This window comes from Ixodes scapularis, unplaced genomic scaffold (assembly GCF_016920785.2).
Source record: "Ixodes scapularis isolate PalLabHiFi unplaced genomic scaffold, ASM1692078v2 PGA_scaffold1__304_contigs__length_218370807, whole genome shotgun sequence".
NCBI lineage: Eukaryota > Metazoa > Arthropoda > Arachnida > Ixodida > Ixodidae > Ixodes > Ixodes scapularis.
This window is the reverse complement of record NW_024609846.1, coordinates 180850736-180863910: the sequence shown is the minus strand read 5'-3', so window position 1 is coordinate 180863910 and position 13175 is coordinate 180850736. Positions and strand designations below refer to the sequence as shown.

The 13175-nt window shown below is 43.5% G+C and overlaps 1 protein-coding gene across 6 annotated transcripts in view; it reads right to left on the bottom strand.

The window, feature by feature from the left end:
• The window catches only part of LOC8038489 (NT-3 growth factor receptor), a 279306-nt gene that overhangs the window by 67595 nt on the left and 198536 nt on the right, over positions 1-13175 (bottom strand). For all 6 annotated transcript variants that reach the window (XM_029992180.3, XM_040220113.2, XM_040504500.1 and 3 more), the window contains exon 3: positions 12783-12854. In XM_029992180.3, coding sequence (XP_029848040.1) covers positions 12783-12854 — 72 coding nt within the window. The remainder of the gene's footprint in view (positions 1-12782; positions 12855-13175) is intronic.

Sequence of the window (13175 nt, the reverse complement as noted above, 5' to 3'; positions counted from 1 at the left end):
CCATCTTTCGAACAGAAAAAGGAAGAAATGATTTTGTGGAATATAACATGCATGATACACTTCGGAGCCTTTTAGCAACATAGCTAAGATGCGAGTTCCAGGACATGTCACTATCAAAATATAACCCCAAGTATTTCGCTGTGAAAACATATTCAATAGGTGAGCAGCTGCAGCTAGCACACTTTGACGTGTGGAGCACAAATGGAAAATCAAGGCATTTATGTTTCAATGGACTGCAGAAACACATCAGTTTTGTTTTTTGAACGTTAATTTTGATAAGATTCGTTTGAAACCAGTCCATTACCTTTGTAGCATTAACTTGTAACAGGTTAAGTGCACTGCGCAAATTTATATGGCGGGAAAGTAACAAAGTATCATCTGCGTATTGAAAGATGTCACCACCTGACATCGCCTTAGCAAGATCGTTCACATACAGATTAAACAGTAGAGGAGACAACACAGAACCTTGAGGAACTCCGGCTTTAAGAAATACTTTGGCGCTCTGGGTATTGCTAACAGAAACCCGCTGTGTCCGGTTCGTCAGAAAGTCTTCAAGTATATTAAAGAAAGGACCCCTAAACCCGTAGTCAAACAACTTTTTGATTAATATTTTGTGACTAATGGAATCGAACGCCTTAGAAACATCTAAAAAAAGAGCGCAGGCATATTTGTTGTTTTCCAAAGTGTCGTGTAGCTTATCCACAAAATCTTCGAGAAGTGAATCCGTGCCACGTCCCGGGATAAAACCGTGCTGAGACGGCGAAAAAAGATCAAACTTTTCCAGGAACGCTGTCATTGCTTTTAAAAGGTGCTTCTCAAGTATCAAAGATAAACACGAGAGAATAGATATTGGTCTGTAACTTTCTACGCTATCATGCTTTCCTCCTTTGTAAAGCGGTCTGACAATGGCACTTTTTAGCCCAACTGGAATGACCCCTGAGCTGATAGTCCCATTCATTACGTAAAGCAGAATACCAGACAGAACGTCGAAATTTCGCCGTAAGTCGCTGATGCGAATATTATCTGCTCCGGGAGCCTTGCTAGGCTTAAAACTAAATACAAGATTACGCAGGTCCTGTGGTGTCATGCTTGGCAAGAACGCTGAGGCCGAACAAGAGCGGTTCAAGTTAATAGGAATGATATTTTTGTCGTTTGATACACCTGACACGGAAGCAAAGAAGCAATTAAAAGTGTCAGTAACCGATTGTAAGTCGGTTCCGAAATGCTTGGTAATTGCGTCATCTATCGAAGACTTGTTTGAAACTCCTTTAACCTCATTTACCAAGGCCCAGGTTTTATAAATATCAAAACGTGATCTATAAAACTTATTTTGAAAGTGCTGACGTTTTTTGCAGCGAATTATGGCATTTACACGATTTCTACAACTTTGGTATTGCAAACGGAATTCATTTTCATTCGGGAAACGGCGGCATCGTGCCCATAACATATCTTTCTCTTTGATCACAGATAAGACGTCTGTGGTAAGCCAAGGTTGATTCTGCCTGCGCTTTCTTACAGTTATTGTTTTTACGCTCATGGATTTGAAATCTGACAAAATATCAATTAGCTTAAGATACGCATCCTGGTGATTAAAATTTTCAATAAGTATATTCCAATTATAAGAAGAAATTAATCTATCAAACTGACGGGAATCCACGATTGTTGTTTCTTTTTGCTGTTGTATAGGTTTTTCTGAAATACCACAAAAGTTAATGCGACACGCTACGAAGTAATGGTCCGCCAATTTTCGCAAGATTACTGCCGATGTTACAGGTATACCAGAGTTTCTAACGTTTATATGATCAAGGCAAGACGAAACCAATTTATCGGACAGGTGTTCCTCTCGTGTTGGTACATTTATTATGCATTCGATGCCGTAGTTAGCGAGAATATTTAAATAGTCACATACGAATGATCTTGAAGGCTTCATTACGTCAATGTTTAGGTCACCCACGATGCAAAGTTTACTGGTAGACGCTATACTTTCTAAATTAGTATTTAACTCCTCTAGAAATTTGTTCACATTTTCTGAAGGTGGCCTATACACCGAAAATAGAAATATTTCGAAATTATTTTTAGTTAACTTCAGCGAGAGACACTCGGCATGATTAAAGGAGACCGCTAAATCTACTACTGACCATGTTTTGTTTACATACACGGCTATTCCTCCTCCCCTCCCTGCGTCACGCGTCAAAAAGAAGCTGTCAAATCCCGGTAAAGAAAACTGATCCTGTGAAACGAAAACCTCCCGAACATTTATTTCGGTTAAAACGAAAACGTCGACAGAGTTCTCGACTGCTCGAGCAATCAATTGAAATTCATCCCAATATTTTCTAATGCTTCTTAGGTTAACATGCAGTACAGTGAGCGCACTAGCACTAGGCGGGAAAAGGTCAAGGAACGAAGGAAAGCCAGAAAGTACTACTGGGTTTTCCATTATCATACTATTTTTTGTAAATCCCTAGTGCCAGAGATGCGCACTGCCGTCGAGTTTTCGTCCTTTTTTGCAAAGATAGTAGCGTTCTTTACCCAAACAAATTTGTAGGATTTGTCCCTGCCTTTGGTTCTGGCTTGCCAGAACAGGTCCTTGTTTGTTCTTGTCAGGTTGTCGTTGAAATAAATCTTTGAACGGAACTCTGACCGAGGAAGCGTTGCCAACTTCTTACGCGCATTCATCCAGCGGTCCTTCGTTGGAACCGAGGTGAACTGAACCAGTATGGGAGGGGCTCCCTCGCGCCTAGAGCGCAAGCGGTGACAGACTACCACATCGGCGGGGTTAAAATCCGCGATGTTCAGTTTGTGTGCAAGGTCGATGATGGTGGCCCCCAAGTCTTCCTCATTCACGTAAGAAATACCATGTATTTCCATATTGCATCGTCGGCTATACTGTTCCGTCGAGTTTATGTTTGTTTGTAGTTGATCGATCATAACGGTTTGCTCAGACACGGTGGCCTGTAGTGCTCCAACTTCGGTTCTCAGTAGCTTAACTTCTTTATCATTTTCTGTCACAAGTTTCATGGTAGATTCATACTTCTTCACAGATTCTTGGAGGCTCCTGATTGTTTCTTTCATCGCATCTACTGATGGCTTCAGGGCAAGGAGCTCTTCTACTTTGGCAGGAAGATCTGAGAGTCGATCAACGTTTGCCTTTAGTGAATGAAGAATTTCGAGCTTAGCGTTTATTTCGTCTAGCGTCGTAGGGACTATTTCGCTAGCAGCTGGTGTCAAAAGTTCACTGGAACCTCCGGCACTCGTCCTGATTTCACGATTCCTGCACGTACGGCAGTTCCATTTTTCGCGTTTGGCGGTGCCCATTGATTTGAAAGTTCTGTCCGCGATTCCAGAGCACGCGTCAAGATGGTAAACATGACTGCAGGAATAGCATTTCATGAAACTTCCATCACCCGGCACTGATTTAAAGCACACAATACAATCAGTTTCACTTATTATTATTATTATAATATTAATAATAATAATAAAAGGTAAATTTACACTTAAAAATATTAATAGAAAAGACTTACGAACACAAACGTTTTATGCTGCCAAGAGAAACACAGACTATCGCAATATTTGCATTCTGAGCACAGCCATTTTTTTCTACTGGGCTGCACAACGCGCATTTTGCCTAGGTGAGGAGCGCTGGAAGAAGCGTTGGGATGGCGTTGAAGTGAGGACGGCGCCATTCCTTTACTCTACCTCGCTCGAACACTCTCATTTGTCTCGCTGGGGACGTAGGATTTTTGCCGTTTGTCAAGTTACGCTTAAAGAGAGCAGCGGTGGACAGGAGAAAACCCGTCGCAAGATTAGGTACCCCTGACGTCATAAACGTTTGTTGGTGACTGCACAATGCTTCTGCGTGGCGTCATCATATCATGCTGGTGGTCATTCCAACAACGAGAGCGTGATTCCGTGCGTGTCGAAAGAATAAAGAACGGCCGAATTCTAAAGCAAACCCTTTCTTATCTTTTGACTGAAAGAGGAACGAAAAGTGCTGCGCCGCCTTAATTTTCTATTTCTGCGCCGTTATTAAGGACGCACGCGGCATCCGAGCAAGCTCCACCGAGACATATTTTTGATTACAAAATGACTAACTCACTTTTTTTTTGTCTATAGAAACGCCAATGAGTTTACTCTAAATAACAAACTCGCTCCACCGTTCTTTCAGTCGTAAAGAAAACCCTTAAAATTCAGTAATGCCTCGCAGGTGTCACCTTTTTTTAAAACTTTGTTCTTGCATTTTTTTGCGAGGACAGCTGGAATATGATGCATTTCCAGCATTCCAAAGAAACTCAATGAACGCCGTGCGCGCGTCCTTTTTATTTCGGCACACGGGAGCGCACGGAATTTTATTTCTGTAACCAGTGGAAGAAAAAATGCAGGAACGACCAAAATGCAGATTAGTGCCGGGTGTTCGCCGACGTCTTGAAATTCCAGGAGGCAAGGAAACCGACTGCGTCGACATTCTTATGAGACTATTTTCCTAATATATAATAAAAAAATTTGATTGCATTTTTTGCTGTGTCCGCAACTCTTTACTATTTAAGTAAATTTTTATTTTACAATATGAATACCCGGCGAACCCTCCAAGGGTGCAGATAAACCCGGCCGTCTGCTAGCAGAGCCGCCATCTTGCGTCCCACTCTACGCAGCCGTTTATGAGCTGTTAACGCAGCCATTTGACGTTACCACTCGTGAAATTACACGGGGGTAACTTTAAGAACACGCAACAAGACACGTTCCATCGAGTGTGCGATTGTTCTCGGCGTGGGCCAGTATAGGTACAGGAGGCAAAATGGTGGCCGCGGTCAGGAAAAGGTGGCCCTTGCCCTTTCAAAGGACGCCGCCACTGTATCAAGGCGCAACCAACAAACGACATTAAAGCACTCTCTGATGAAAAAAAAAAACAAAACAAAAAAAAAACCGAACATTTGCCCGGCTACTGTGCTGGGAACGCGTCTACGACTGGTCCGTTTACTGCGTCCTGTGAAGTGGTCCCTCGATTTCTGCCTGACGACGTCATACAAGTGTCACTTTGCCGCCGGCCGCAATCCTGGCGGTGTCGTAGCAGCGGTCAACACTCTCAGAAAGAATGGCGTATTCTTACACCTTATGTCCCAAACAATGCACCCCAAAACTTCAGCTCGACGTACAGCGCGCTGACGTCGACCTGACGGTACTAACTTTCACGACAGGCTTCATAGCCGTGTGACACAACTTATTAAAATAGCTAATGTACGTGCTACTAACCAAAAAAAAAAAAAAAAAAAAAATCGGAGTTTTTTTGGGTTTTACTGCAAAACCTCAGTGTTTTCTTTCTGTGGTCTTTGATACGTTCTTTAGCTATTTACTAAGTTATATCGCACCATTATCAAGCCCCCGTAAAATTTGGGGCCGTCTGTTTGACTATAGTGCACTGTACGTCGAACTGAAGTTTTGGGGTGCATTATATGGAACAAGGGGGTGTAAGGTGATACCCTTTTTTGTTAGAGTGTATAGTGGTCGCGGCAGGCGTCTGTTCTGCTGCAGGCTGCTCCCTTTCTTGACAGTGAACGGAAGCTTCGGCGGCCAGGAGTTGGGATTCCACGACGATAGCGTCACTCGCATTTGCTCGTACATTTTTTTATTGTAGGAATTTTTGGCTTTTTAACCGCTGGGATGGCAGGCCGGCTTTTGTGACGTAGTTTGTTGCGCCTTGGGGGACTTTATCGATGCACGGGCTGAATAGGATGGTGAACACAACAGTCCAAGACGCGTTCCTATGGCACCGTAGCCCGACGACACGTTCACTACGCGCCCGGCGCAACTGCCAGAGCTCTGACGCAACGCGCTCAGAAAACGTCGCCGGACGAAATTGCTTTCCCTTTTCGCTACACGGAGTTTGACCTCCGCATTCGTATCATAAATCTTTGTTAAGAAGAATCGCATCTCTCTTTCATTCGGTGCATCTGGAACAAGAGCTATTATAGTATTGTTACGACAGAATTAACTGTCGCAACAATGAACTACGTATTTTGTTTTAATTCGCCAAAATAAACTTCGTTTTGAAAACGAAAATTTATTGTTCATCTCATGACAATGCCTTCACTACATTTGTTTGCATTCAGTGGGGTCACTACTGATGTTAAACTCTGTGCGGAACGGTCACATCGCAATTATGATTTATTTGTCTCGAGGGACGGTACACTCTAAGAAAAGTCTGTGCGTCTACTTTCACGCACAACACTCGGAGAGCCAATCAGCTCAACTTACGGAGGCAGCTCAGCGAATGACGCTGCTGTAACATTTGCTTAGACCAAAAAACGCAGTTTGAGTTGTGACATTAAGCAATGCAAGCGTGACGTTTTGTATTGCTTAATGTCACAACTCATGACTGCTTTTTTTGGTCTGAACAGATGTTTCGGCGTCGTCATTCGCTGAGCTGCCTCCGTAAGTTGAGCTGATTTTCTCTCCGAGTGTTGTGCGTGAAAGTAGACGCACAGACGTTTTTTAGAGTGTACGGGCATTACACGAAGGAGTGACAAACAATTCCAAAAACAAAAGCAGTTCTTATGAGTTGTGAATGCGAAAGCATGACTGTCGTTCTTCCGCTCCCTGACTTCGTCTGCGGTGTACTGGCGTGGACGGCCACGCTTTGCTACTGCCGAGGTTGCGGCCGCCGACGATATAGATGCTTCAGGCGCCGCCATGTTCCACGGAGCCGAGAGGAGCAAAAGCGCCCCAGCCCCCCACCCCCCTCCGGCAACGCCTGACACGAGAGCTGCGAACGAGCGCGCACTCTCGTGAAGCGGCCGCAGCCCCCCACTCCCCCTCGCCCCTCCCCAGCCCTTTCCAGCAACGCCTGCTACGAAAGCGGCGGCCGAGCGCACGCTCTCGTGAAGCGGCCGCCAATGGCCATCTAGGAGCCGTTTTGTTCAGTCAATGGGAGAATGGGCATTTCTTTCGCGTTTTTTTTTTCCCGTTTACAGACGTCGCCGGCTCCGCTCCATGGGATAGCTAATGCTTAATGCTTTCGCATTAATATAATACGCTAGCACTTAAACAATTTTGAACACAAAGTAACCCGTAGTTCGAACGAAAGAGAGAAGTGGCTGCCTCAAATTTATAGAGTTATTAATTTAAAATAAACGTCGGTAGGTAGTGCGTTCCGCTCGTCTATACACTGTAACCGATAGTAATATAAATAAGCGTTTGCAACAAATGAACTGACAATAATATGAAATATATTGAGAGAAAAAAAAGGGGGCAAGGGGAGGGAAGGAATGAAGAACGAGAGGTTAGTTTTCTAATGACGGGGGTTGTAGGTCTTGTTCCGCTGGAAAGGGGGACAAAAAGCGTGAAAGGAAGCGCAACTAATATCTGTTAGGAGTGCGTAGAGACATGACGATGGGCTCGTAGCCTCGAGAAAATTGAAAATGGCCTGAACTTTCGTTACCCTCGCTGCTTGCGGTCCAGTTAATTAAACGAGTCGTTGGACGTTCCCTGCTGACGTTGACGCAGGAAATTGCCTTTTAGGGATCATTTCTTATCGGAATCGGCGTGTTTCGCGCACACGCATAGGTTGTGACAGATATTTCGTTACACAAAGTCGGGGTCCGCATAAAAGAGAGACAAAGAGAGAGAAAGAAAGTGAGAGAGGACATTAAGAAAAGGGAAAAGAAACAAAAACACATTGAGATGAACCTAAGCTTATTGCATGCAGCGATCTGTTCGTTTTATGAACACGCAGAGAATTGAGCATGTTTTTTTGTTTTTGAAAGAATTGACCGGCTGTTGTAATCCACACAAAGTCTGGGTGTCTCTGATTAGTTTGAGCTCAGTTATTATAATTAATGGTCTGTGTAGTGTTACAAGAATGTATCCGTATTGTCTACAATGCATCGTCGTGAATGTTTCTCGTAACGGCATCTTTTTTTTTTTTTTCGTGCTGTGTATCGATAAGTGACATCTATTGAAAATAGGCGCTAGTGCCTTGGTTCGTCACGCTGCGGACGACCTGGGCAACGCTTTTCGCAAGTGGCGCTTCCAAGTTTAGGTTTTTAGGTTTGCTTAAGTCTCTGGCTGTGTCTGCGAAATGGTTAGTTGTTCATTGTTGGAGCATTATAATGACACAGGAACGCAAGCTAAGGGATTGCAAGCTTCGCCATGGTTGTGTTAGGGCAGCAGCTCATTCGACCTTCCAAATATTGGTCATTTTACTTATTTATTTATTTATTTTCTGGCAGGATGTGGGCCGAACACGTTAGGCCCGCGTGGTGAGAAAAGCAGGTTGTGGTATTCAAGACCCGGTGGAATATCGCTTGCACGCGGTTAAGATGTAACTTGGTTCAGTACAGAAGCCGCAGTTGCAGGCATTGTATCTACATGCTTCATGATTAGCAGCTTCAACGGAAGCCGCACCCAGAACCAAGAACAGTTAAAAGGTTTTTTTTTTTTTGTTAACGCAGAACGGAGCATTTGTTTATATTTGACAATAACGGAAAGAACCGGGAACAGTTAACGGGTGCGCGATATTGTAGCGGTTCTTTATAAATAACCAAGCATCGATAAATATTACAAATAATAAAATTTAATGGAATTTTTTTCAAGCGCAAAATTTATCCTACCAAGGTTTATCGTAGGGGCACACCCTTGAGTTTCAGAGCGCACACAATTAACACTAAACGGCGCTTAGTACTAATTGTGTGCGTTCTGAAACTGAGTAGTTTCGGATGATACAGCCAATAACGAAAAGTGTTTCGTAAAACACTTCGCATAACCATAGTACCCGACAAACGAAGTGGTCTAAATATCAAATGAACAAGCACTAAAGTTTCGGTTGGCGAGCAGTCCAGTGAAAAGGCTAGCACTTGTTCCTCAATTCAAATGGACCACCATGTGCGGTGTGCGTTACCGGCATTATTGTTGACATATGGTAATACTCCATTCACTGCCAAGCTAATAGAGCGGCGTAAAAAAAAAAGCTATATGCTTGTTGAAGTTGTCATACGTCTAACTTTCGTTCCGAAAGCCTCACGAGTGTCCGCGAAGCAGGCACTTATTTCGTATTTGACTCACGGACAGCTCAAGAATCGATGGGCGGGGCGAGCACCGGCCATCTTATCACTGCTTCTCACCGAGTTAAATTGCGGCATTGGCCGATATGAAGGCGTACGAACGAATCACGCGAGACAATTTGGACCATAATCTGCCACGCCCCGTGGTTCTTAAAACGCCCGTGGCCTTAGGAGAAGAGGACTGATGGGAAATACGCATTTGAATAAATGGATGAATCAAACTACGCCTGAGATTAAGTTAATACTGGAAATGAATATTCCACAAGGTGGATTTTTTTTTTTTTTGGCACGCTGTAAAATATTGCGTTTTACTGCAAACCAATATGGCATTTTCTTTTTACATTGATTCATTTATGCAAACGCAGTCTAGCGCCATGCGCGCACTATTCTGCTGCCGATTGGGTGGTGAGGAAACTGCGTTCTCTCGTACTGCACAGCTTGGATACGGTCGACAAAAGCAATTTCAGCGCCAATCTTCGACGTTTATTTCCAGATCTCTCCGCGTCGCAGCAGGATTGGGACCGACATTGAACAAAAAGCCCCCCGCCTCGTATCGAAAGTCATGTTTTGTCCAAGATGTGCGCACCAATCCCACAAGTCCAATTTCTTATTCGATGTCTCAGCTTCTCTCACACACCGGTGGGCTTCTTTCTCTCCGACGTGTGTCCCCGAGGAAATAACGGAGACAGACTTCTTTCCTTTTTGTTATTATATTTTTTTTCCTGCTCGTCAACAAGTGCGACCTTCTGGTGACCCCCAAATTTCGCGTGAAATAGATTGCTCTTCTCTGCAGGTCCAATGCCCATTGCTAGCAGGGGAATCTTTTGTTTCACAATTTCAAGGCTGCAAGACATTTTCGGCTTGTCTTTTAACTCTGTCTCCGGATGTCGCGGATTGTGAAGTTAGGCTGAATATATATATATATATATATATATATTTGTATATTTTTTTTGAGCGGCAGAGGGGAAAAGTACTGACAAGGTCTATCTTTTACTATTTTTACTTCGCTCTTTTTGTTTGTCTGATTTTTGTGTTTGTTTCTGCAGTGCTGCAAGGGAAACATTTTTTTTTTATTGCAACAACCTCACGCAGTGCGTCTGGAAACACCTAATTATTAAAAACGATGTATCTTAGAGCTCATTGGTTGCTAGATTCATTTCAAACCGAACACTCCTGTCGGGGTAAGCCCTGAAAATGGCCTGACTGAAATATTTAAGTAAAAAAAATACCTTTATAAAGTAACAAAAGCGTCGCTTCAGGAGGAAGAGAGAGAGAGAGAGAGTAAGAGGATTAATTAAGAGTTAAGTGACTCTCTCGTTAATCTTATATGTTGTTGCGTGACGCTGCAAAATATGTACTTCGTTAACTAAAAAAAAAAACAAATCACGAATGTTGTTTAAATTACACCAAACTAGCAAATCTAACTCCACAAAACAAAATTAAAACGTCTCAAGAGCAAAATAGCTGATGATAAGGTTCATAAGAGATTACCCTGCGCCTTTGACTGAAGTGGTCATTCGGAATATTAGACAATTAAGATTAAAATGAGAAACACAGCAAACAAATAAAAAAAGAGCAAAACTTAAGTTCAGCTGCATTTGGGACCCCGTGTTCGCGGAATTTCAGACTTTTTTAAAATTTAATTCTAACTCTTTTATTATAAAGAACGATTATAAATAACGACCCGTTCGTCTGCAAGCACGCTTACCCTTCTATCATTTTCGAGGAGACATTAATAACTCCTAACAGCATAGGAATTTCAATACCAGGCATCAGTATACCGGGCACACATATTTCTGTTTTGTTTCCCGCGGTAGCTTTTATTCCAGTATAAAACAGACGCAACGTTGGCATGAAATATGAGGAAAGTATGTATTTACATACATGCCTACAGAGATTAAACTAATGTTTCCAAGGGCGTCTCTTTGCTTAAAAGGAAACAAACAACTAGACAGCAATTTCCACTAAATTCGAAACGCTATTACAGCTCTTTTCGGCTGTCTACCTAATTTACAAAAGCAGCAACAACAGCGGCTCCGACAACTGGGAACAATATGGCCCTCATGTAGGAATATTGCTTTATGCGTAACCTGCTTTATTGCACCAAAAAAGGTTATTCCAGCCACCCCAATTAAAATAATTAGTCTCGGGGACGAAACCTCGTCCTAAGTAAGGTTTTGACCCGTATATTTTTAGAACACTCCATTTTATATATTTTGCACATGGTCCTAATCCACAGCAAGAGTTGCAACGTTTCTGGTCTAAGCATATGTTTAGACCAAAAAAAAAAAAACGCAGTCCGAGTTGTGACATTAAGCAATGCAAAACGTGACGCCTTGCATCGCTGAATATCGCAACTCAGACTGCGTTTTTTGGTCTAAACATATGTTTCGGCATCGACATTCGCTGAGCTGCCTCCGTAAGTTGCGGTGATTGGCTCCCCAAATTTTGTGCAGGAAAGTACACGCACGGGCTTTTTTAGAGTGTATATCACGCGAACTGAACTGAAACTTAAAAAAAAAGAAAAAGTAACTGTGTCGCGTGTTTGTTTAGACAAAGAGAATTTAGTCAGTCCTAATGGGCGTTTAATGTCTCCACTGAAGATAGGTAAAACCTTTAGCCCGTGAAGTATTCTGCTAACCTGCGGCTTTAACGAGCATCCGCAGTAGGGATACACGACCGCACGCCGGTACAGCGCTCATTCCGATAGAAAAGAGTCAGGGGTGGGGATTGAGCCCAGGATCTCTGAGTTCTGCAACGCGAGCTTTCGCTTCATGTGCCCCGAACTGCGGCATCCTAACATACTCGGTCACCAATCTCCCCGAAGCTCCCTCAGTAAGTGTTGCACCCATACATAATCCAAAGTAGTTGACCAGCATAAACAATCCGCGGCGACCTCTCTGCTTTTTTTAAATTTTTATAATGAGCCATTTCTATTTCCCTTTCATCTTACGCAGTTCATGATAACACTCCCAACAAGTTATTGCCCCATGGATCTGATGGACGTTCAAGAACCTCACGCCTTTCTTTCCTTTGCTTCTATCCCCTCTTTTCCTTTGTTTTATCTCATTCCCCAAGACCCAGATAGAGACTGGCCGGTAAACGGAGGCCTTGAACTGTCTCTCTCTCTTTCTTTTTTCCTCTCCTTCACCCTTCTTCCCCATCCCATTTCTACAGACTCCGATATGAAGAAAAACGAAAAAAAAAAAAAGGTGCCTGTGCAAGCAAAGCATTTTGCAGAGCTATGTTATGCCTTTGCGTCAGGGCCATTGAGTGCGCAGGAATCGATTCGTGAGAAGAACGGTTGCGCAAATACCTTTCTTCGAGACATTTCTACAGTCCATTTTTGTTTCTCGCGTTTCTATTTTTAGCCCTCAAAGAGGCAAGGATATTTGGAAATGATCCTCGACTTTTTTTTGTGTGTGGGGATAGTCACGACTACAGGGCCACTAAACCCGCCAAACGAAACGTTCGGGCCGAAGTTGACGGAGCGCACACATTGGCCTACCACGACGGTGACTTCGCGCTTTTTTCGCGGACATTCGCTCGGAGCGCTCCGCGAACTTTGTGCTCCAACTTTGCGTTTGACGAGTTTAGGGCCCCAGGCAGCGTAAAAAAAAAAAAAAAAAAAATGTTCTCTCCTCTTGCCTTTCCACCAAACGGGAAAAAACAACAAGAAAAATGAAAAAAAAAAGAGTGAAGGTAGAAAGTGACAAAAAGAACACTCACATTTTTTGAATATCTCGGTTGTGAAAAAACGCCTTGGGAGAGACGTATTTGAGGCCACATCTGTGAATCGTCCTGGAAAAGAAATCAAAAACGAAAATGCAACTCGTGCGTTCTGACAGCGTGCGAAAACATCAACAACGGTGAATGGCCATGCACCCGAGAGAGCTGAAACGCTTAAACCGAGCACTGCAGCTTGGAATGCAAGCAAGCACCTACCGCGATACACCAACAGCTGACGTGTTGCGGCTGGCACCGCGTGTCAGCCTTTACTGGGGCTCGGTGTTTGTGCATATGGGAAATCGGACGAGCAGACATTTATTTCAACCGACTCGACGTGCACCTAGTGTGCGGAAACTCTCTACGTGCCTCCTTTACATTTACCGCGTGCCTGTC